Consider the following 23,865-nt stretch of genomic DNA (forward strand, 5'->3'; position numbering starts at 1 on the left):
CCTGGGAGTGGCTGGGCTTAGGGATCACAGTTCAGCAGCAAGAGGGCTTCCAGCCAGACACCAGGAAGGACTTCCTGGATTGGGGAAGGAGGAGACACCCCTCTCCATTCTCCCCACTGGAGTTGGATGCAAGCCCCCCCCCCATCTTGGGGAGAAGTGGCTGAACTTGTACATCCCCTCAGGGAGCTGGGGTGGGGGATGGGCAGAGCCAAGGTCGAGGCCTGGGCAGGAGGCGACTGCACACTACTCAGGCACACTCACACAGTCTGCGCTGGGCAGCTGGGAGGCGGAAAACTTCGGTAATGGGGAGCGTGAGTCAGAGGGCTGGCTGGCTGGGAGCGGGGCTGCCGTGAGCTCATCACCTCCCCTTCTCCGCCCCGGCCAGCACCCCCACCAACAACAAATGTCAACTCGCGGGAAGGAGGAGCCAGACGGAAGGGGGTGGTTCGCAGGCAGACTGGAAAAGGCATCAGAGAGAGGGATCCAGGCACAGAGCAGTTTCAGGCTTTATTAACAATCGGGTATAAAAAACCAGACGGGTCTGGCCGCCCCTCGCAGCCTCCACCTTCCCCCAGGGAGGGGCTGCCGGGCCGCCGGGCTGCCCTTGTGCTCACCCCCTCCTGGCCCTGGGCTCTCGGGAGACCTCTCCCTCCAGCTCCAGACCCATCCCCTTCAAGCACATGCATTGAACCCGTCCCCACTTGGAAGAGACAGACCGGGAGAGGTTTCTCAGTGCAGACAGAACCTGAGGCGGGGGTTGGACAGGCTGACCTCTCAGAGAAGTTCACACGTTACGGATGAACCTGAGACTGCAGTCAGGTCTCTCGCTCTCTGCAGGCCTGAGTTTCTCGGCCCTAGGTGGGCTGGAGATTTGCACAAGGAAGACGTGAATGTGCCTGCTGCAACAGGAGATGCTCGCGCGCACAGTAGTTGCTCATGCACATAGTAGGTGCTCAGCTCAGTCACAAGTCCTTGCTGAACTCCCTCACCAGAGTGTAGCCCATGCAGCCCCAGCTNAGACTGCAGTCAGGTCTCTCGCCCTCTGCAGGCCTGAGTTTCTCGGCCCTAGGTGGGCTGGAGATTTGCACAAGGAAGACGTGAATGTGCCTGCTGCAACAGGAGATGCTCGCGCGCACAGTAGTTGCTCATGCACATAGTAGGTGCTCAGCTCAGAGTCACAAGTCCTTGCTGAACTCCCTCACCAGAGTGTAGCCCATGCAGCCCCAGCTCCCCTCAGCCTGGTAGCCACAGCCCTCCAACATCCCGGCCACGCCCCAAGCTGCCACAGCCACTGGGACCACGAGGCGGGCTCGGGGCTCCCCTGCCCCCGCTGCCCAGGTGCGTACCCGGGACTCAGCGAAGGACAGCAGCCGCCTGCCCACGCCCTGGCGACGGTGCCAGCGAGAGACAGAGAGACGGGTGACCCGGGCCCCGTCCCCAGCGTTGGAGCTCAAAGCCAGGGCCAGGACCCCGCACACGTCACCTGAGCCACACACTGCCACCCAGGGCCCTCCCAGGCCGCCCGGAGGAGGCAGTGAGCCCCACCGAGCCCGAAGGCCCAGCTTCATGGCTGCCACGGCCAGGAACACAGGCAGTAGGAGGGCCAGGGCGAAGGAGGCCAGGACAAAGCGCAAGCCACTGCTGGCCGCCGCCAGAAGGAGCAGGGCAGGCGGCCGTGTCAGGGCATGGAGGGCCACTCGGTTTTCTGTGTCCTTCACGCCAGCCTGTGGGTAAGAGGGGCAGTCAGAACTGGGGACCTGGCCTTCCAGCACGCTAGGACACCCTTGGGCACCGGGGACTAGGAGAGGAGCCTGACCCTGTCCAGGAGGGATCTGGGGTGGGGGCTCCAAAGGAGACGGGAAGGCAGTGTGAGGGGCCTGTGGCAGAGGGCGGGAGGGGGACTGTGGCTGCCCTAGGCACCAGCTCACACCAGGTCAGGCACACTGTGCTCAGAGGCAGGGAGGGAGTGAGGGAGTGTGACCTAGGAGCTCTGGGGTCACCCAACTCAGGAGAAGGGTAGGAGGGAGGCACCAGGGAAGGCTGAGGCCGGAACTGGACAGGGAACTGTCTGGGGCACTTTCTGGGCAGCAAGAGAGGAGCCTGGAATCGGGGAACTTCAGTACAGGGCCGAGGCCCCCAGGGCTCTCCTCTGAAGAGTGCGGGAGTGGGGGGGGGGGACGGGTAGGAGGTGGCGTCTCTCACAGCCCTTCCTGACCCTGAGGGAAGGAAGAAGGCAATAGAAGCAGAAGGGGCCAGGCCAGAAGTGGCCTAGACCAAAGGCTGCTTCTCCGGGCTGGGTCTGCCTCCAGCGCGGGCTGAAGCCGCTTCACTCGGCTGCCCCGCCCCCAGGCTAGGCTCACCGGTGTCCCCAGCAGCCCTCACCTTCAGCATCTCCAGCACCAGGAGCTTCTCATCCTCCCTCATCTCCCGCACCGACAGGTGGCTGGGGGCCATGGCAGCCCCGGCGCCCCTAAGGGAGCGGGCGTGCACCTGGTGAAAACAAGCAGGTCAGCATCAGGAACGCACCCCGGGTCCCCAAGAGCCCCATGGGTGGAGACCAGCAGTAGCGTGTCCCAAATGATAGCAATGAGGACGCTGGGGCCTTCCAAACGACAGTCGAGGCAGGACAGGCCTCCTCCTCCAGCGGGCGAGCTTCCTAACGTCTCCCGGGATCAAGCCCCCCCCCCCACCGCACCCTGTGGTGTTCGGCGATCTACCCCTAAAGGTCGAGTGGACGCCAACACCTGGCAACACCGGGCTCCTTCCCAGGCTCCGGAGCTGCCCTGGGGATAGGGAACATCCCCCGCAACCGCCAGGGGGCGGGCCGCGCTCCCCACGCCCCGGCGCCCGTCCCCCACAGCCGCCGCAGGACAAAGACCTGCAAACACCCCAGCGAGCAGCTCTGCTCCTTTGACAAGGTGTGCGCAGGATGGGCCCGGGCTGGTGGGGGGGCAGGGTCAGGAAGGGGTCGCCGGCGGAAGTGACGTCAGACTCGCTCGCGCCGGGGGCGGGACCGTACCCACCCTGGGCCTTAGCAACTGTTGCCAAGCTCCCTGGCGCTGGTGAGCTGCCCAGGAGATGCTGCAGGACGCGGAGACCCTGCGGGGACGGAGAAGGGGGTGAAGGGACAATGGAGAAAGGGGGTGACAGGGCAGATGCCCGCAGGGTGGGGTCCGAAGCGGGGGTCGCACCCTCATTTCCGACGTTCACTGGTTGCTAAGCAACCTGGGCGTGAAGGTGGAGGCAAAGATGGTAGCGAGTCAGTTTCATTGGCGCCAGGGTTGCAGCCGGAATGCGTCACCATCCTGAGCCCCAAGTGCCCCCAAATTCTCCCATCCTAAGGACTTCCGCCCCAACCCGCCCGTGCTAATGGACCTTCGAGATAAGCATTCCTCCCATTCACTTTTCAGACGAGGGGACGTGTGGGTTGAACAGCAAACCGGCGGCAGCCCAGCATACTAGATTCCACCGCCTCCCGGTTCCAGTGCCTAGTGCACCCCCCTTTTAAGGGTAAACAGAGCCCCACGTGGAGGTGGCTGGCCCCAGGAGGCAAAGCAAGTCACCTGTGACCCCAGAGGCAAGAGAAGACTCCAGACCCCCAATAAAACCAAACATCGGAGGAGATTCTGGTCTTTATTAGCAAGCCCTGCCTGCAGCTCTCTCGCCCAGACAAGAGCGAGGCGGGGTCTCTGTGGGGCGAGGAGAGGTACAGCAGTTCCACTCAAAAAGTGTGCACCAGCTGGACTGCGGGCAGGGTCTGGACGATCTGGATGGAGGGCAGGCCCTGCGAGGCCATGCCCCCCGGGACAGCTCCTGCAGGGACCACTTGCACCATCTGGGAGGCGGGGGCGGCGGGGACACCGGCAGGGACAGAGGCCGGGCTGGCTGCCGGTGGGGCCAGCAGCTGCAGTGTGGCGGCACCGCCCCCAACACTGCTGTTCTCCAGAAGCTCAGTGGCCGGAGCACTGCGAATGATGAGCAGTTTCTGTCCTGGCGGCCCGGGGGCGGGCGGCTCGGCCAGCCCCGAAGGGAGGGTCTCTACCTCCTGCACGCAGAGCTGGGTCTGCTCCCCATCGGCCCCACTCAGCACCAGGACGCTCTGCAACCCCTCGTCCGTCTGCAGTGTCTCGAAAAGCACATCCTGGACCACACCAGTGGTGGCCTCGCTGTCGCCCGGCTCCCCGGGGCCAGGGCCCGCCAGCAATTCCTCGGGTGCCTCACTCTGAACCACCAGCAGGTTGGGGGCCTCAGTGGTCACGGGTCCCCCGCTGGGGTTGGACAGCTGGCCCGCCACAGGCTGGAGCTGGACTGCAGTTACCTCCTGGGCGGGCTGCAGCTGGACCGTGGTCACCTCCTGGGCAGGCTGGAGCTGGACCGTGGTCACTTCCTGTGCCGGCTGCAGCTGGACCGTGGCCACTTCTGGGGCTGGCCGCAGGGGCTGGAGCTGGACCCCACTCACTTCCGGCGGCCCTGCCTCCCCACCCCCCACATTCTGCAGAAGGATAAGGCTCTGCCCCGCCCCACTGGCCCCTGCGTTGCCCCCTCCCTGCATCCCCAGTCCCCCAGGGCCTGGCAGCCAGACCACTCCAGGGCCCTGGCCGGCTTTCCCTACTGCCCGCAAGCCTTGTTTTGCCCGGCCGCCCCCACCACCACCAGCACTGGAGGGCAACAGGATGAGCTTAGGGGGGGCGGGGGGCGGCGGGGGCGTGGGGGACTGCACACTGCTGGGGATGAGCTGGAGGCCCTGGGCTGTCTGCACCAGGAGGAATGTCTGGGAGTTAGGGGCTGCCGGGCCCAGGGCCGGAGCCTGAGCTGGACCCCCTGCCACCTCTAGGGACAGCGTCGCCTGGAGGTGGGGGAGCACGTGAACATCTTGGGTGGCTCCTGGAGCTGGGGCAGCAGCCAGCGGGGCAGGGGGTGGGGGGCCGCTGGCGGGGGTGGCGGGGGCGTGCGTCCTCAGGTGCCGCTGCAGGTAGGCAGCCATGACGAAGCTGCGCCCGCAGATGGGGCAGGCGAAGGGGCGTTCAGCTGAGTGGGTGCGCTGGTGGAGCAGCAGGTTGGAGGAGTGTGTGAAGGTCTTGGGGCAGAGCGGGCAGCGGAAGGGCCGCTCGCCCGTGTGCACGCGCTGGTGCTGCCGCAGGTTGGAGGTCTGCGCGAAACTCTTGCCACAGACGCCGCAGGCGTGTGGCCGCTCGCCCGTGTGCACGTGACGGTGGCGCCGCAGGCACGATGTGTTGCGGAAGGCCTTGCCGCACTCTCCGCAGGCATAGGGCCGCTCGCCCGTGTGCAGCCGCAGGTGGTACTGGTAGTGTGACGACCACTTGAAGGTCTGGCCGCACTGGCCGCAGGTGAAGGCCCGCAAACCCGTGTGCACGCGCTGGTGGATGGCCAGCAGCGAGGAGCGTTTGAAAGCCTTGCCGCACTCGCCACACTGGTAGGGCCGCTCGCCTGTGTGGTCGCGCAGGTGGTAGCGCAGCCCCGATGAGCCCTTGAAGGCCTTGCCGCACTCGCCGCACTTGTAGGGCCGCTCAGTGGAGGCGGGCGCAGGTGCTGGCGCAGGTGGCTGTGGGGCAGGTGCAGCAGGGGCCAGCGGCTCCTGCGGGCAGGTAACCTCTGCGGCCTCAGCCTGGGGAGGTGGGCGCCCAGCTGCAGCCTCCTCCACGTGACACTGCTGATGCGCCAGGAGGCTGGCTAGCTGTGGGAAGGCACCGTCGCAGCTGCCACAGCGGAATGCTTGCCCGCCGGCTGCCCCATGGCTGTGCTGGTGGCGGGACAGTCCAGCCACTGTCCGGAAGGACTTCCCACAGGGAAGGCAGGGGAAGCTGGGGGTGGCGGTGGCAGGAAGCGGCTGCGCCTCCGCAGACGGTGGGGCAGCCTTGGGTGTCTCGGGGGGCGCACCCCGGGGTGCGGCCACCGCCTCGGGCCCCGGGCAGGGCTGGTGCTCCAGCAGCAGTTCCTCGCTGCCGAAGCCCAGCTCGCAGCCGTCGCAGCGGTACACCAGCTCCACCGTTGTCTCAGCCGCAGCCAGAAAGAGCTCAGGCACCACGGGAGGGGGTGCCGGGGGCGGGGGCGCCGGTGGGCTAGGGGAGGGCAGGTGTGGCTGCAGGTAGGGGTCAGTGAAGACCTTGGCTGGCTCCCTCGGCTGTGGAGGCACCGGGGCAGCAGCGGGGGTGGCGCCATGGGTGCGCTGATGCAGCAGCAGGTTGGAGGAGTGTGTGAAGGTCTTGGGGCAGAGCGGGCAGCGGAAGGGCCGCTCGCCCGTGTGCACGCGCTGGTGCTGCCGCAGGTTGGTGCTCTGTGTGAAGCTCTTGCCGCAGACCCCGCAGGTGTAGGGCCGCTCGCCTGTGTGCACATGGCGGTGGCGCCGCAGGCTGGAAGAGTTCTTGAAGGCCTTGGGGCAGTCGGGACATGGGTAGGGCCGCTCGCCCGTGTGTTGGCGCAGGTGGTACTGGTAGTGGGAGGACCACTTGAAGGCCAGGCCGCACTGGCCGCAGGTGAAGGCCCGCACACCGGTGTGCACGCTGCGGTGGATCTGCAGCAGTGAGGAGCGCTTGAAGGCCTTGGGGCAGTCGGAACACTGGTAGGGCCGCTCGCCCGTGTGGCCCCGCTGGTGGTAGAGCAGTGCTGAGGAGCCCTTAAAGGCTTTGGGGCAATCCGGGCACTTGTAGGGCCGCTCGCCCGTGTGTGTGCGCTGGTGGTGCAGGAGCCGGGAGGACCAGCGGAAAGACTTGCCACACTCCCCACACTCGTACTGGGCCACTGGGGCCGGGGCCGCGGAGCCAGGCTTCTCCCCTGCGCCCTCCTCGGTGGAGGCCGGCGCCATGTCAGCGTGGGAGCCGACCATCACACCTGGGGAGGCGGAATTCCGGGTCAGGGGAGGGTGGTGCCCCCTCCACTCACACACAATCATCTCAACCCCTTTCAGAGTCAGGGACACCTCCCAAGCCCGCCCTCACTGCAGGAGCCTCCCACCCCTCAGTGTTAAGGCTCCCAGGTTAATGGTCCAGGTTTGCCACAGAATGCAGAACTTCAGGTGCTAAACTTCCACCAAATTAGGACAAGTGGGTCACCAGCCTTAGGAGGGCAGCCATGTCCTCTAGGAGGCTGAACAGGAATGAGAAGGCTGGGCCTGGCCTACAGGGCTACACTCTGAGGATGGCCTGTCCTTGAAGGAGGCCAGGGTCTCTCCAGCACCCTGGCTTCAGACCCTTAACCCCTCTCACTGAAAAGACTCGTTCTCCCCCTGCCTCAACACCCAAGCCCAGTACTGGACCCTCAGTACCTATACTGTAACCGAAGCCTCTGTGAGCTTCACACTGCCCATCACCACGTACCCTGCTTGCCCGCTCCCTCTTGGTACCCTGACCAAAAGTCCCTAAGCTCTGCTAGGTCTCTGACCCACTGACCTGGCCCTGCAGGCTCTGTGCACCCCGCCCCCATCCAGAGTCCTCACTTCGCCTCTCGCATCAGAAGGGCTGCAGGTGACCGGAAAGAGCTGGGCTTTGGCGCCCCTTTGCATGCATGCCCACGGACTGCAGGGCTCTCCCGGCCCCGGCCCGCACGCTTGTCTCCATTTCTTGGTCGATTCACACCCCAGCTCATACTTGCATGTTTCTTTTCCCCTCAAACCTCGCTCCTTTCCCCTCTTGCTCTCACCAGGTGACCCTGACATTGACCTCAGCACTGAAAAAGTAACAGCAATCAGGAGAGAACATTACCATGCTCCAACCTCTACACCAATGGTTCTCAACCACTGGAGTTGAGGAAGACACCCCGCTCCGTGGCACGCCAGCCCCACAGGCCATTAGACAATGCCTGGAGACTGTTCTGGTTGTGAGGCTGTTGACTGGAGGGGCAGGTGCTCCTGGCATCTGGTGGGGGGAGGCCAGGGATGCCACTCAGCACCCTACAGTGCATGGACAGCGCCCCACAGCAAAGAGCGATCCATTCCAAATGCCACCGGTGCTGAGGCTGAGAAACCCACACAATCCCCTTCCCACCGCTCGCCTCTGGGCCCACAGACCCTACATTCCCTCCGACAGCAATGTTTCTTATCTCCCGGACCACTCTCATCTGTGTACCCACAAGCTATGTCTCCCTCCTTAAACAAAAAATTTCACCCCACCTCTTCCTCCAGCTACAGCCTCGTTTCTCTCCACTCTTTTGCACCAAAGCATCTCAAAGCTGCTGTCAAAATCTACTCCTTCCCATCTCAGACCTGGCTTCAGGTCCTCCTGCCCCAACTCCACTCATGGCCTTAGTGTTTTTTCCACAGCATTTATCATCTTCTAACCTGCTTTATAATCAGGGTTTCTGAATCTCAGCATTGTTGTGATCTGGGGCTGGACCAGTGTCCAGGGGGCTGTCCTGGGGGCTGTATCGGGCACTGTAGGGTGTTTAGCACTGTCCCTGGCCCCTACCCACTAGATTCCAGCGACATCTTATTCACGGTTGTATCTTAGCCTCTAGAATAACTCCTGGCCCATAGTGAGTACTTGGTAAGCGTAGCTTGACTGAACGAAGTCTGGGCATCCGTTTTGGACAGATCATAACCTCTCCCGTGCAGTTCTGAGTGTCTCCCTTAAAATGCAAACAAGTCCTTTTAAAAGACAATTATCTTAGGAAGCTGCACGTGCCTTTCAGAAAGCCAGGCAGGCCTTAAACAAGACACCCTGCTCTGCAAGAGCCGGGGCACACCTTATTCCACGAGTGCGCCTTCCAAAAAGCCGGACCACACCCTTCCATCAGACCCGACTTCCCCTTTAAGAGAGTGCTCTGCTGCTCCTCCATCGCCACCTGCGCTGAGCTAAACGAGAAGATGCTTTGAAGCCATCTGGATTCGTAAGTTTTCCCCGTCAATGTCTGTGACACTGTCACCAGCACTTAAAGAGATCATTCTTAGTGGGGTTGAAAGCAGGAAGCCCCAACGTACTGTCGACCTGCCCCGCCCCACTGAAAGCAATTCTCTGCCCTTTAAAAGGGCGGAGCTGGCCCAGCCGATAAAAGTCGGAGGTGAAGTAGCGCCCTTCCCTTTAAGGCACCCCTTCCGGTTTCACTCTCGCCGCTTCGCCAACGTCTCCGCCCTCCGGTCCCTCCCCCCCACCCCACCCCTCCGGTCTCTCACCTGCGGCCCCGACCCTGGGAACGAACGGAGACCCAGAGCCTTCCCGCAGGGGCCGACGGGAAGGCTGGGCCCCTGCGGCGGCGGTGCAGGACTTGGGGGCCGGGGAGGGGGGCGGGGGCGCGCTCCCTCCCAACGGCCCCCGGCGCGAGGCACCCAACCTTTATCAGCGGCCACTCGCGCACACAAACCCCGACGTCGCCGTGGGTGCATCACGACGCCACGTGCGCCCAAGCCCCGCCCTCATTGGGCTCCGGCCGCTGCGGCGCTCCCCGGGCACGAGGCATTCTGGGAATCGTAGTTCTCCCCCGACGCTGCCCGCCGGCGGTCGTGTGGGTCCGCCCAAGGTCCTGAAAAGCCGAGTGTGGAGGCGGGATCGCACGTCCCCCCTTATTAGTACAGAGTCTCGTCTGTGATAGACACCCTCCTCTGCGGTGCGGTTCGAGCAGGTGTCACCCACCAGGGATGGGGTTTCTTGTGGCTTGGTCCCACACCTAGGCCCTGGGGCTCCCTTTCCTAGTCCTTAAACCTGCACAGGGATTACCTCCCTCAGAGATTAATCTGAGGGAGGCAATGCGTGCTCGCCCTTCCCCGCCTCATGCTGTGTGCACGCGCGGTGGTGCGGGAACCCGGGCCCTGTGCAGGGCAAGAGGCTGGCTGCCCAGAGCTCCGGCCGAGACTTCTCCCTGCTGTCGAGACAGTCCCCGCTGGCTTCTGCCTTCCAGCCCAGCCTTCTGCGAGGCATGCGACGCAGGGTTTCTCAACCACGTGACTAGTGCCATTTGGGCGCCATCAGACTTTGCTGTGGGGGCAACCTCTGCATTCTACGGTGGTCGGCAGCATCCCTGGCCTCCACGCAGGCCAACAGCAACCCCACTCCGTCTGCCCCACACCTAGTGACAGCTGTCTCCAGATTGGACCACAAGTCCCCTGTTGACAACTGCTCCAGGGCCTTCCCCCCTAGCCAGAGGGCCACTCCACGTGCTCTTGCTCAGACCTGAGCGCCCTCCTACTCCTAACTCACCCCTTCTCAACTGCTACTGGAAAGCCCCAACGCTAGGTGGGGCCCCATTACATGCTCAGTGGCTCTCATCTGAGTTCCATGACAGCAGGGACAGGTGTATCTTTGCTACCCGAGTGTCCCCATCAACCAGCAAGGAGCCTGACCAGAAGCAGGTGGCACTGTTTGTGGAATGGGTGCATGTTTACAGCCTCCCTCCGGTGCAGCTCCCCAAGGCCCACGGGCAGGCTGGGACTCAGTCCTGACCTGAGCTGATTTGGACCTGCTCCCACATGGTCTGTAAGGAGTCCCTGTGAATGCATGCCTCTCATTCCTGACATTCCTTTCCCTTCAGCTTCTGCCTCCCGGACCAGAAAGGAGGCCACCAAAGGCACTGGAAGGGGCACCTGAGCTACCACCGAGGGGTGAGGAGGGCAAGACAGGAGAGCAGCCCTGGGTGGGGCTGTGGATGTGGAATGTGCCGCCCAGTGGGCTATGGGCAGGGGTGGCCCCGAGGTACAGAGCCCACACCCATCCCAGGCCTCAGGCCCCTGGGGCCCTGAGAGTAGCAAACAGAGCTCCAGCCAGCTCCCATGTGCCTGCCTGTCCCAGGTGTTATGGGGAAGGTAAGAGAGACAGAGTCCGGCATCTGCCCTCGTTTTGCCCTTTGCAGGCCAGGTTTCTTAGCCGCCTTCTGTACTGGAAAGAGGGTGCGTCCCCAGCTTCTGGGACAGTCCAGCTCCAAGGGGACCCAGCCAGGACCACACTGTGTGCCCTGCCCATTTGATCACAGGGGGGTATGTCCCACTCATGCTTCGGGCCCCTAGGTACTGGAACCCCCATCCCACCTCCTTCCCCTCTATGGTAGACAGTTGATTCTGGTTTTGGCCACTCTGTCACCTTGGTGAGGGCACAGCCTATAGTCACTAGAGAAGAGAGGATTAGGGGCTGGGGCAAGAGGTGTGCCCAGAGAAAGCGTCTGGACACAGCAGACAGGAAAATCAGGACCAGAAACTAAAAGTAAAATATCCTTAGGCCCTGGCTGGGTAGCTCAGTTGGTCAGAGTACTGTCCTGATACGCCAAAGTGGTGGGTTTGATCCCCAGTCAGGGCACATGTAAGAATCAACCAATGAATATGTCGAACAAATTGATGTTCCTCTCTCTCTCGCTCTCTCTCTCTGTCTCCTCTCTCTCACTTATTCTCTCTATAGCATCAATAAAAATTAAGCCTACAACAAAAAACAAATAAATAAAAATAAAATATGTTTTCACATAAGAGGATGCACTTTAAGCAAGAGTGGGCGGGGCGAGAGGAGTCCTGGGTCGTACTGACAGCCGCCCCACAGAGAGAGAGCCCAGGGGGCCAGCTGGAACCCCTGCGGGGGAAGGGTGCTCCTTCTAATACCTCGGGGGCTCCCGTGGGTGCCCTGGCTTGGGCGGCCTGGCTTCTTCACATGGAAGGAGCGTGGTCCCCAGGTCACTGAGGGTAAAGAAAGGCTTTAAGTCTCTCCACCAGGCACAGAGCCAGAAAGTGGGGTCAGTGGGAGAACATCGGACCCCAGGGTCAGCCCCCATCCAAGGCTTATCTGGAGCCCTTGGAGCTGCCCAGGGTGTGGGGCCAGAGAAGACAGCTTCCCCAGCCTGGGGGCAGCCTGACCACCCCCTGGAGGAGGCGTTCACAGGAAACACAGATCCTTCTGCTTTAAGTACAAAAACATGGCCACGGACAGATACACACCAAGTGCCCCCACAAGACGGGCCGCCACCTTCTGGGATGCTCTGCCGTAGGCTGTGCCCTAGTACAACAGGCACCTTTGCTTCAGCTGGGCGGGCCCGGGGGTCCAGAGGCCGTCCCCCCACAGCAGGGTCCGTTCTGTGACGCAGGGGAAGGTGGAGGTGCAGTCGAGGCTCCTGCCCGGCTGACCTTGAGTTGATGAAGAAGAAGCATAACAGTATGTTAATTTACACGTCAACTTGACTGGGACACAGGGTGGAGGATGGCCAGATTCCTGGTTAACACGATTTCTGGGGGTGCCTCCGAGGGTGTTCCGGAAGAGGTCAGCACTTGAATTGGTGGGCCGAGGAAAGCACCATGGTGAGTGGGCCTCAGCCCACCCCTGGAGGGCCCGGATGGAACGAAGAGGTGGGAAAACGGGCTGACTTCACTCTCTGCCTGGCTAGTTCCTGCCCTCGGTGCCCCTGCGGGCTCGGGCCTTCACACCCGGGCTGGAGACTACGCCGTGGGCTCGCCGGCGGTCAGGCCTTGGAGCTACACTGCCAGCTGTCCCGGGCCTTGGGACTTCTCCATAACCACACGAGCCAACACTTTACAACAGGTCTTACATACACAAAACAGTGCACATAACACCCCTCTCTCCAGAAAGAGAGAAATAGAGGCACAGATGTATATCTGTATCTATGCAGATATATCTCTGGAGAACCCTGATTGATACACGAACACTTCCTTGGGTGGGCCTGGTCTCATCAGGTGAGCTCTTTAAACTTAGGTCTTGTGGGCAGAGATGAGAAGCATCAGCGATTCTCCTGCTGGCCTTGAAGATGCAGTCTCCGTGGGTTCCGAGATGCAAGGACATGAGTTTTGCCCCGTGACCTCGGAAGGGGGCCTCAACTTCAGGGGAGGCCGCAGCCCCAGCTGGATGCAGCCCGTGCAGCCCTGAGCAGAGGGCCCAGCTCAGCCGTGGGGCCTGAACCCCTGAGCCAAGGAGCTGAGAGAAAAGGGGCTGTTTGAAGTCATTGGACGTGTGGTCGTTGGTCCCACAGAATAACTAGCACACGTCTCATGCGAGTCTGCTCAGCTGGCCACAGCCGAGCACCACAGCCCGGGGGCTGTAACAAGGGGAGTGTGTTTCCTCCCATTTCTGGAGGCCGGAAGTCCACGGCCACGGGTTGCTTCCTGCTCTCTCTGAGGCCTCTCTCTCTCAAGGAGGCTTCTCTCCTTGGTGTGTGGATGGCTGGCTTCTTTGTGTCCGTACACCGTCCTCCTGCTGGGTGTCTCTGTGTCCGCACCTCTTCTCACAAGGACACCAGTCCCACCGGACCAGGTCCCACCCTGACATTCTCATTCTACTGTAGTTACCTCTTTAAAGACCTTATCTCCAAACAGTCATGCTCTGTCTCAGAAGAAGAGGTGTCAGCAAATAGGACAGGGTTGGCCCCTCTGAGCTCCGAGTTGGGGTCAACAGGAAGCTGCTGTCTGTAAATTTCTACCATGCATTTTAAGGGAAATTAAGTCTCTCTGTGACTGGGTGACAGGTTGACAGAAGTAGCAGACGAGCAAGGAGGAGGCAGGGAGAGACAAGCCTCATCTGGGCATCTGACAGGTCCTCACGCCTCAGTTTCCCCCTCCCCAGATTGGGAGGGGGCAGGGGTGGGAGTCTATCACTCCAGGTGCAGCGAGGCCTATAAAGGAGGCGGGGGGGGGGGGCAGGGCCTTAAGGTCTGGGCACTATCTCTGCCGCATACCTTCCATGGCTCCCCTTCACTCTCGCCCTCATAACCCAACTCCTACCTTGCCTACAGAGCCCTGCGGGTCTGGCCCCTGTTCACCTCTGACTTCGCCTTGTCCCATGGCTCCCTCTCTCACTCCAGCCAAGCCTGCTGCTGCCTCAGGACCTTTGCACCCACTGTGCCCTCTGCCTGGGGGCTCTTGGCTGCCACCTCTCCTGCTCCGGTTGCAGGACAGTTACCACCTCCCCTAAGGGGCTTCTCCCTCGGAAGCAGCACCTTTCCCCCATCCAGCCGCCAACCTGCTGTGCAGTCCCAGCACTTCCACAGCGCATCCCCAGCTGGGATTTTCTTTCTCTTCTTTTTTTTTGTTTTGTTTCTTAGACTTTATTTCAGGGAAGGGAGGGAGAGAGAGAGGGAGAGAAACATCAGTGTGTGATTGCCTCTCACGCACCGCCAACTGGGAATTGAACCTGAGACCCTTTAGTTCGCAGGCGGGTGCTCAATCCACGGAGCCACACCAGCCAGGGCCCCAGCCGAGACTTTGTTGTGCATCTGACCCTCCTGAGGGGACAGATGGGCCTTATTCNCCTGCTGTGCAGTCCCAGCACTTCCACAGCGCATCCCCAGCTGGGATTTTCTTTCTCTTCTTTTTTTTTGTTTTGTTTCTTAGACTTTATTTCAGGGAAGGGAGGGAGAGAGAGAGGGAGAGAAACATCAGTGTGTGATTGCCTCTCACGCACCGCCAACTGGGAATCGAACCTGAGACCCTTCAGTTCGCAGGCGGGTGCTCAATCCACGGAGCCACACCAGCCAGGGCCCCAGCCGAGATTTTGTTGTGCATCTGACCCTCCTGAGGGGACAGATGGGCCTTATTCACAGCTGCACCCACTGTCTCTGCACCCAGTAGGTGCTCCATAAATGCTTGTTGGTTTACTAAATGTCCCTCCCGTCGTGAGGACTGGGAGAGAGGAGCCTGTGAATGAACACCTTCCACTCCCTGCACGGGCAGGCCTTCCACAAACACCAGATGAGGGCGGCTCCACCCCTGCGTGATTCTTAATCTCAGACTGGAGGAGAAGGGCCCAAAGTGCGGCCCAGCGCCAGTCCGGGGTGTTGGCGCCCCCTGGTGGAACTCGTCAGGTCGGAGCTTGCAGGGCCAGGGTCGCTGGGTAGTACCAGGCCCGGCCTGCCAGGGCACACAGCTGGCCAGCAGAGGCTGCGCTTGGCTCCTGAGGGCGATGCAAGTCCGGTCTGGAGCCACGCGGCGGCGACCCCTTTCCTGTCCTCAGGACCTGACCTCCAACCCTCCAGAGAGCAGGGCGTCCCCTCTCCCCAGCAAAGGCCGGGAGTGAGGGGGGTGGGGAGGCCTGGAGGTACCCAGGCAGACCTGAGAGGCCCCTGAGGCCCCTGGTACGGGGGCCTGTGCCCACGGTTGCCTGTCCTCTGAGGTTACATGGGACACTGGTGGTACTGGGCCAGGGAGGGTGACCCTGGGCGGCTGATCAACCCACGGCTGCTGACCTCATTGCACTTCCAGGCCCACACGCGCTCACCAGGAACTGGACTTCTGGTGACATCGCTGGCCGCTTGCTGCAGGCGCTGGGCTGCCAGCCCCAGCTGACCAGACTGGGTCCCCACCATGCCACTTCCTTGCTGCGTGAGCATGCACAAAGCCACCTACCCCCGTGCCAGCTTCTCGTCCCAGCTTCATGTGAGCCATGAAGCTCACATCAGACGGGGGCCTCCAGGTGGCAGGGCCGGGATGTATACTTTTAATTTCATAACCTTCCACGTTCCAGCGTGGCTACGGCGTGTTCACATCTGGCAGCTCTCATTTTGTTCTCTCCTCTCAGCCAGAGGCGGTTTCCCACCATAGTCTTTCATAATGGGCTGCTGCTAATTTTATCAGGGTGTCATTTGGCAAAAAAGAAAAAGAGAATATTTATAGTGAGGATACTTAGAAATATTACCCTTTAATAGTTAATGACTATGAGGGCTTTCAGAAGTCCTCACGTCCCTCCTCTTCTTCCCCACGTGGGTGACAGCCCAGCTCTGCTGCTGTGGCCTCGGTGACCATGCACTGTGACCTCAGTTTCACCCGCAGAACACAGGGACAGTCCGTGCCCTCTCTGTGCGCAGGGGTGGGGGGACCTCGGCGGGTTGCCCGGCACTGGGTGCCCCAGGAAGCATCTGCACGGCTCTGTGTCTCTCTCTGCAGATGCTGGGGGCGTCCAGGGCAGCCCTGGGCCTGGCCTTGGCAGCCGCGACCACTGGCCCAGGGAACACAGACTTGAGGGGACCCTGGGGGGAGCCGGGTCTGAGGCCCCCTCTCCTGTCCTGCAGTGGATGAGTCACAGCCCCCAAGGACACCCGGGTCCTACCCACAGGACCTGTGCATCTGTCCCGTCTTACAGGGAAAGGAGGCTTTGCAGATGTGGCTGCATGAGTTAAGGATCTTTTTGTTGTTGTTGTTGTTGTTGTTAAGATTTTTATTGATTTATTTTTAGAGAGAGAGTGGGAGGGAGGGAGGAAGAGAGGGAGAGAAACATCGGTGTGTGGCTGCCTCTCGCATACCCCCTACTGGGTACCTGGCATGTGCCCTGACTGGGAATCGAACTGGCAACCCTTTGGTTTGGGAGCCGGCATTCAATCCACTGAGCTGCACCAGCTGGGGCGGAGTCAAGGATCTTGAGTGGAAGAAATGACCGTCGTTACCTGGGGGCCCTGAATGTCATCCTCATGAGAGGGAGGCAGGAGGTTATGAGTCAGGAGGACCTGGGATGACAGAAGCAGAAGTCGGGGTGACACACTTGGAAGGCAGAAGAAGGCCCATGAGCCTCGGTGACCATGCACTGTGACCTCAGTTTCCCCCGCAGAACACAGGGACAGTCTGTGCCCTCTCTGTGCACAGGGGAGGCGGACCTCGGCGGGTTGCCTGGGCACTGGGATGGGGGTGCCTCCAGAGGCTGGAAGAAGCACGGGAACAGACCCTGCCCTTGGCGCCTCCCAAAGAAACCCCTTGACTTTAGTCCCTAAGCCCCACCCTGGACACCAGACCTCCAGAACCACGAGAGAATTAATGAGCTTTTGAGCGGTTCATTCGTGGTCCTGTGTTACAACAGCCACAGGACCCACAAGCGCCTCCTGCCGCATCCCCCCTGGAGCCGCCCTGAGACACCCCCTCCCACACTTGGTCACCCTGTCCAAAGACAAGAGGACCCACTCCCTTCAGCCCCGGGAGCCAACCCCCCAGACTGCCAGCCCCGCCGATTCTCTGCCTCCCCAGACCCTAGGGGCCCCAGAGTCCCTCCGAAAATGTCTTGGGGGAAGCTGCCCGTGCTCTCTCCTCCCCTCCCAGCACAGCCAGGCCGTGCCCCAAACAGCCCCGGTGTGGCCCACCTGAGTAATGGGCCCAGTCCGCAGGTGCCCCTCCCTTCTCCTCGGCTCACTGGCTGCACTGGGGTGGGACATGCAGGAGCGGGGGGTCCGACCCCGGAAGCCGGGTCCTCCAGCCAGCTGGAGGCCTTGAGCACAACGAGCCCCTCCCGGAGCCTCGGTTTCCCCAGGATACGGGGCCTGCAGCAGAGGGAGGCAGGAAGGCACCTCAGGGGAGCCTGCTCCACAGCAGAGGCGCCTGTGCCGCCTCCCTCTCCCTCGGAGCCTGCACCCAAACCCCCCTGGGCACCCCCTCCAATGAAGGGTCCTTAACGCTAACTGCGAACTGCCGCGGTTGACTCAGCGACGGCCTCCCCGCCTGCCCAGGCCTTTGTCACCCTAATTGGCAATCTCCAGGCGCTTTCCTTTGCCTCCCCACCTACACCACCCTGCCCCATATCCCAGGTCCAACTATGTGCTAATTGGGCCCCCAGGGGCGTGCACAGAAAGCCCTCCCCTGACTTCGTATATCAACCCTCCCCCACCACCCCTCAAACCCCCAAGTCCAGCTCCTGGGACACAGGGACTAGGAGGGCAGAGGAGGGCCTCCGGGTCCTAATTTCCGGGGCCCTACCCCCTCTCCTGTCCAGAGTCACCTGCCCCTCCCACAGGCCATCTCTCCTGTGCTGTTCTGCAGCCCCAAGACCCCAGCCCTGGCTATTCCTCTCTCCTCACAGATTTGGGGGGTGCTTTCTGATCAGCAGGAATATAGGGGAAGGTTACCCCCAGATCACCCAGGCCATGCACCCCGGGGCCCCCACAGGCCCTGCAATCTCCGAGCCCAGCCCCCGGGAGCTGTGTGCCTTTGTGAGCGGGGCAGCTGCCCGCATGCTACGCACCTTGCACCCACCGCGGACCCGGCCCCTCAAAAGGAGGCCCAACCACAGGAGGTTCCTGCACAACCAGATCTGCAGGTGAGGGGGGTAGGGGTGGAGGGGGTGGGGAGGTGACGGGCCCCAGATCTGGGGGACACTGGGCCCAGACAGAACTGAGAGAGGTGGCCCCCAGGGCTGGATGCAGTCAACAGGCAGCATGCATTTATTAAGCGCCAACGGTGTGCCGGCCCCCTAGGAGAACGGATGGGGAACAAAGCAGAGCGCGCTCCCTGTCTTCACGGGCGGGTGTGCAGTGGGGGGCCAGGCGGTAGATGACCCAGGTGATGCAGCAACGTGGGCGAACCTTGAGCGCATGGTGCTGAGGGAAAGCAGCCAGACACCAAGGCCACAGAGGGCAGGTCCCCGCGTCTGCAGTGCCCACAAAGGCAGGGCCGCAGACGCAGCAAGCAGACCCGGGTGGGCAGGGGCCGGGGAGGCCGCCGTGGGAGCGCTTGCTGGTGGGGAGGGGCTTCCTTTTGGGGTGATGACAAGCTCCCTATTAGAGGTGGTGGTTGTACAACACTGCGAATGTATTAAACGCCACTGAACTGTGCACTTTAAAATGGCTCACTTTAAGTCACGTGAATTTTACTTCAATTTTTAAAAATGATATGGTATGCTAGCTAGAAGGTGGTACGAGCTGTGGAGGTGTGCCGGGAAGGGCTGGCGTTTCCCGTAAGGTGTCAGAGGGGCAGCTGCACTGAGTAGGTGTGACGTGGGAGCAGAGGCCTGGGGGATGGCGGGAGGCCGAGGGGAGGGCGTCCCAGGCAGGGCCCGCAGGCGCAAAGGCCTTCACACGGCTGCTCCCTCTGCTGAGCAGTGCCACTCCCACAGTGTCTCTGGGAGGGGGAATAGGGGCCTCTGTCCTTCGGGCTTCTGCGCAGGCCTGTCCTGGCCCCCACACTCCGCCCAGGCCCACCTGCGCCCTCCCCTCAGCCTGCGCAGCGACCACTGCTCCTGCACCTGCTACACGCCAAGTACTCTGCACCAAGGCCACAACAAAGGTGTTACAGCTCCAACGGATCTGCTCAGCAGGTTCTGCCTTTGTCCTCAAATTGCAGATGGGAAAGCTCCGAGAGGTTTGATGCCTGGCCAAGGGCTACACGGCCAGGGAGTGGATGACGCCCCAGGTAGTCGGAGTTCGTAATGTGGACCACTCTGTGGTCCTGCCTGGAGACAGCACCTCAGGGACTTTATGGTGATGGTGATGGTGATGAAGATGGTGGTGATGGTGGTGACGGTGGTGATGGTGGTGATGGTGGTGGTGATGTGATGGTGACAGTGATGGTGATGGTGGTCAGGGTTATGATGGTGACGGTGACAGTGATGGTGACAATGTGATGGTGGTGGTGGTCGTCATGCTGATGAGGGTGGTGGTAATGGTGATGGTAGTGATAGTGATGAGGTGGTGATATGATGTGATAGTGGTGATGATGGTGCTGGTGGTGAGAATGACGGTGATGGTGGTGATGGTGATGATGGTGACAGTGATGGTGGTGACAATAATGACAATTATAGTAGCTAATACTGATCTGACACTTAATAAGTATCAGGCAGCAGTTCGGTATTAAATTATAGTAGTCACTCAGACAGTGAGTGTGAACTCATGAACCCCACAGCAGCCCTGGGCCGTAGGTCGTCATCGTCACGCTTCAGTGAGAGAAGCGGGGCACAGAGAGGTAACGTGAGTTTCTCGAGGACCCGGTTCTCAGTAAGCAGGAAACCCTCCCAGCCAGCCCAGGGCCCTGTCCCCGGAGGTCTAAGAACCAAATGTGAACGAGTGGGAGCCTGGTCCAGCCTACCCCCTGCCCGCACACTGCCACCTGCTTCCACTGGGATGCCCAACCCTGGCCACACCCAAAATGCTCACACCCACCATGGAAGAGGAAAACACGCGTGTGCCCAAATAGGGCCTCCTAACTCCTCTTCACCTCTCCTCATCAATGGCTCCAGGGCCCCTCCCGCTCTTCGGCACCCATCAGGGATCCCTACGCCCAGCCAGTCTGGACCCTGTGCTAATGCCAGTCCCCTACCTCCGAGGTTTCCGGCCCTCCCCCACTCACACTCCCTGTTCCCAGGGCCAACTTCTCTGCCGCACCATCCCAGACATCACCACTACCTGTACCTGGCTCCGCCCCATGCTTCCCAGAGACCCAGCCCACCCACCAGTGGCCTTGGGGGCAGCTCCGAGCACATTTCCCTGGGCTGCCAGCTGAGCCTGCTCATAAATCCAGTTCAAAGGCAAGCTCTCCTCAGCATCTCCCCACCCACGGCCTCCTCCTCCCTCCAGGTTCCACAGGAGACCCCCCCCCATGCATATGGATTTTTGACATTTTCTTGTGAAACACTTCAAACCTACAGACAAGTCAAGGCAGCTGTCTGATGTGGGGGTCCTCAAAGGTGGTCCCCAGCCCAGCAGCATGACCTCTTGACATCTCCTGGGAACGTTTCAGGAATGCGGATTCTCAGATCTGCAGAAGCAGAAATTCGGGGGTCCGAGACCCTGTGTTTTCACAGGCCCTCCCAGTGTTCTGTGGAGAGCCCTGACCTAACTGCCACTCACATACCATCACTTAGCTTCTAATGTCCAGACTGTCTTAGCACCCTTCCTTCATCCAGGCTTTAAAAATAGTTTAGAGTGAATTGCAAATGTCGTGACTCATCAGCCTGAACGTTATTCATGTGTAGTTTGTCAGAGTCGGAGGCCTTGAGAGCTTGTTGGGAGGTTCTAGCGGGGCGAGCAGCTAACTTGTGAGCCCTTGACTGAAGACTGGTCCTTTCCTCTAGTTGGGAAGGCCGTCCTCTTCGACCAAGTGCGCAGCATTGGGAGGGACACACATGGGTCGGTGAGGGAGGGAGGGGACGCCCACCCAGCTGGCCAGATCCGCAGAGTCACCCCTGGTGATCAGTGGGGGTGGCAGGTGTCGCAGCCTGATCACCCTCACATCCGCCGGAGGCCATATACAGTATATAGGGCTGTGGATCTTCTCTCTCTCTCTCTCTCTCTCTCCCCCCCTCTCCCTCCCTTGCCCTCACTTTCCAGCTCCATCTCTCTGCCTCTCTCATTCTCTATCCCTCTCTCTCTCTCACTTAACCTGACCTCCCATTTCTCACCATCTTCCTTGGGCACTCAGAGCACGTCTCCTCCTTGGCATCAAAGTCGGCATCAGAGTTGCAGCTCTCACTAATTTACTTAAGAGCCGGATATATATATATATTTTTTTCCCATGATAAAATACACAGAACATAACATTCTCTACTTTAACCATTTCAAGGGAAGACTTGGGTGGTATTTTGTACATTCACAATGTTTTGCAACCATCACCTCCATCCAGTTCCAGAACATTCTTTTTTTAAAAAATTATTTATTTATCTTTAGAGGGGAAGGAGAGAGGGAGAGAAACATCCATGTATGGTTGCCTTTTTGTGCGTCCCCTGCTGGGAGTTGGCCTGCAGGGAACCGACCTGCAACCCAGGGATGTGCCCTGACTGGGAATCGAACCGCAATCTTCTAGTTCGTAGGCCCGCGCTCAATCCACTGAGCTACACCAGCCAGGGCTCCAGAACATTCTTCACACCCCCAGGGGAGACACTGCAGCCATCATCAGTCCATCCTCTGCCCTCCCCCCCCAGCCTGGCAAACACTAATCTGCTCTCTGCAGGGATTTGCCTGGACATCCTCTGCAGGCAGCAGAATTACAGTATCAGACACGTTTTCATTGATGGGACCAGCCCTGGCACCAGGAACTGGGCGTGCCCTGCCCCAGGCCTGCTGCAGGTCCTTCCCCTCAGCCGCCCTCCAACGGCTCTCACTGTCCAGCAGCTTTACCGGTTTCTGAACTTGCATTCAATTGGGTCACGTGGCTACTGACTGTGAGTCTTGCCACCTTGGCTCACATGACGCTTGGACATTATTTTGCCAGAACTTCGGTAATCAAACAGCACAGACTGGGCAGCCCAAACAACAGAAACTCGCTCTTGCACCATTCTGGAGGCCGCGACCCTGAGACCGAGCTGCGGGCAGGTGCAGACAGCTGTCTTGTCCCTGTGTCCTCACACGCTTTCCCTGTGTGTCCCGACACCAGTCCTATCGGGCTAGGGGCCACCCTAGTAACATCATTTTAACTTAAATCACCTCTTTGAAAACCCCATCTCCAAATACAAGCACTTTCACAAGTACTGGGGGCCAGGACGTCAGCAGGTAAATCTCAGGGGATCACAATGCAGCCCCTCACAACCCGTGAGACCCACCAGTGTTGTCACCAAGGGGAGACCAGGGCGGTCACCCAGGTGGGAGGAGTTGGAGACTCCAGCCAGGGGTGGATGGAGGGGCTCAGAGGTGAGGAGACTCAAGAGCTAAGAGGAAGCAGAAGCCACGGCATCACTGTTACACATGTACTGCTGGCCCACAGCCGGTTTTGGGGCACATTTGTACAAAATTCCTTTTTGTAAAAGATTTTATGTATTTATTTTCAGAGAGAGGGGACGGGAGGGAGAAAGAGAGAAACATCGATCAGTTGCCTCTCGTGCCTCCAATCAGGGACCTGGCCTGCAACTCACGCTCAAGCCCTGCCCGAGAACCAAACCTGCGACCTTTTGCTTTGCAGGACGATGCCGAACCCACGGAGCCACACCAATCAGGGCTTTCTAAATGCACCCTTTTCTTAAGACATTTTTTACTTTATGTGTTGAAACGTGATCATAACAAATCTAAATGTCACGAATGTGTATGACACACAAATAGGATTGCCAGACTCAAGAAAAGGGACCCGGGGCAGGGAGCAGAGTGCCGAAAGGAAAAATGAAGAGAGTGAGAAGGGACAAAGCACTTCTGGGGTGACAGGCGGGAGGAGACTCCTTTGCGGTCATCCAGCTAACGGCCATCTCTCCATAGGCAGTTTGACAAGATTGAGGCTGCCACCCAGCGCCTGGCCCTGTCCGTCCTGTCCCAGGAGGCTCCTCCCCAGAGACCTTCGCCCCAAGGAGCACTCCAGCCACCACCATCCCCCTTCCTGGGGGTGGCCCAGGCTGTGGCCCCCACCGAGGCACCTCGTGCAGGCCCCAGCCTGAGCCTCGCTTCGCTGGATGCCTCCACCCTGGAGCTCTTCGATGACATTGCACTCACCCCAGAACACCCCTCAGGGCTGTATGACCTGCCCCGTCATGCACTGGGCCAGCCGGGCCTCAGGCAGGCCCAACATTCCTATGGTCCTCTGCCCCTCACCCTGCATGCCCTGGGGGGAGAGGAAGAGCTCTTGGCTCCTGAGGAGGCCTGGGGGTGCAGGTGGGAGATGCCTTGTGCCCACCATTTTCAGGGGACCCCAGAGAGCTGGAGGACCTGCTTCCCATGACACCCAATCACAACCCAGGTCAGGCCAGGGCAAACCAGAGGCGCCCCGTGGCAGCTCCCTAGCCCCCAGCCTTTGCCAGGAACCCCCTTCCACCCCCATCCTGACAACTTCTGGGAAAATGACCCAAGCCCAGACTCCCACCTGAGACCAGGCCTCACTTCTGCCTCTTCCAGGCAGGCCCCCTCACTCTCTCCCTGCTCTAAATCCCCCCTTCCTTCTTCACAGCCCCATCTCCTCGGGAGGCCTTGCTCTAGCTGCACTCACTTGGCTCATTGCTGCCTAATGCCTGGTCTCATTTCATTTATTCTAAAAAGTGCATTGAGCATCTACTATGTGCTGAGGATTCAGCAGTGAATAAAATAGAAAAGGTCTCTGCCTTTGTGAAGTTCACATTTCGGGGGAGGCAGGTCAGAGGACTGACCTGACGATAAAAGAGTACATCCATACATTTTTTTAAGCACAAGTTAAATTTCCATCTTCAGATTGGAACTGGTACTGTGAAGAAGATAAAACGGTGACCTCGCCAAGTGGCTATTTAACACTGGGTGTTCAGGGACGAAGCCATGTGAAAGTCTGGGGCTCCAGGCAGAGGAAAGCCACATGCAAAGGTCGCT

The 23,865-nt window shown here is 60.3% G+C and overlaps 3 protein-coding genes across 10 annotated transcripts in view; 1 reads left to right on the plus strand and 2 right to left on the minus strand.

Annotated features, from left to right (window-relative positions):
* Nucleotides 1–488: 488 nt before the first annotated feature.
* On the minus strand, nt 489–9,340 carry NAT14 (N-acetyltransferase 14 (putative)). Of its 5 annotated transcripts, XM_037038125.1 has the most exons (4): nt 9,125–9,340; nt 2,383–2,490; nt 1,203–1,724; nt 489–989 (listed from the first exon to the last, which is right to left on the minus strand). In XM_037038125.1, the coding sequence occupies exons 1-4, from the start codon at nt 9,332–9,334 to the stop codon at nt 963–965; spliced, it is 867 nt and encodes a 288-aa protein (XP_036894020.1). In that variant the 5' UTR covers nt 9,335–9,340; the 3' UTR covers nt 489–962. The 5 variants fall into 5 exon arrangements, with proteins under 5 accessions (XP_036894020.1, XP_036894019.1, XP_036894023.1 ...); XM_037038124.1 differs by lacking the exon at nt 489–989 and having other exon boundaries at nt 1,021–1,724; nt 9,125–9,339; XM_037038128.1 differs by lacking the exons at nt 489–989; nt 9,125–9,340 and adding an exon at nt 2,879–2,990 and having other exon boundaries at nt 1,021–1,724.
* ZNF628 (zinc finger protein 628) overlaps nt 3,620–23,865 on the minus strand; it is a 41,323-nt gene continuing 21,077 nt past the window's right edge. Inside the window, exons 2-3 of one of the 4 annotated variants that reach the window (XM_037038121.1) lie at nt 15,272–15,483; nt 3,620–6,849 (exon numbers count right to left, since the gene is read on the minus strand). In XM_037038121.1, coding sequence (XP_036894016.1) covers nt 3,722–6,844 — 3,123 coding nt within the window. In that variant the 5' untranslated portion in view covers nt 6,845–6,849; nt 15,272–15,483 and the 3' untranslated portion in view covers nt 3,620–3,721. Of the gene's footprint in view, nt 7,178–15,271; nt 15,487–23,865 lie in introns of those variants that run through there. The other 3 variants (XM_037038120.1, XM_037038119.1, XM_037038118.1) reach the window with 3 other exon arrangements.
* On the plus strand, nt 17,582–23,657 carry CUNH19orf85 (chromosome unknown C19orf85 homolog). Its single transcript, XM_037038130.1, has 2 exons — nt 17,582–17,939; nt 22,795–23,657. Exons 1-2 carry the CDS (start codon nt 17,767–17,769, stop codon nt 23,249–23,251), a joined length of 630 nt encoding a protein of 209 aa, XP_036894025.1. The 5' UTR covers nt 17,582–17,766; the 3' UTR covers nt 23,252–23,657.

Source organism: Sturnira hondurensis, unplaced genomic scaffold (assembly GCF_014824575.4).
Source record: "Sturnira hondurensis isolate 20B ecotype Veracruz unplaced genomic scaffold, ASM1482457v3 Scaffold0024124, whole genome shotgun sequence".
NCBI classification, from domain to species: domain Eukaryota; kingdom Metazoa; phylum Chordata; class Mammalia; order Chiroptera; family Phyllostomidae; genus Sturnira; species Sturnira hondurensis.

What these genes read in the sequence shown, in the direction of transcription:
- NAT14 (XM_037038125.1), bottom strand. Translation starts at nt 9,334, where the DNA reads ATGCACCCACGGCGACGTCGGGGTTTGTGTGCGCGAGTGGCCGCTGAT. An exon ending in TCCCAGGGTCGGGGCCGCAG is followed by an intron (nt 2,491 to 9,124) that starts GTGAGAGACCGG and finishes TGTTTTCACCAG; the next exon opens with GTGCACGCCCGCTCCCTTAG. An exon ending in GCTGCATGGGCTACACTCTG is followed by an intron (nt 990 to 1,202) that starts GTGAGGGAGTTC and finishes GGCTACACTCTG; the next exon opens with GTGAGGGAGTTCAGCAAGGA.
- CUNH19orf85 (XM_037038130.1), top strand. Translation starts at nt 17,767, where the DNA reads ATGCACCCCGGGGCCCCCACAGGCCCTGCAATCTCCGAGCCCAGCCCC. An exon ending in CTGCACAACCAGATCTGCAG is followed by an intron (nt 17,940 to 22,794) that starts GTGAGGGGGGTA and finishes ATCTCTCCATAG; the next exon opens with GCAGTTTGACAAGATTGAGG.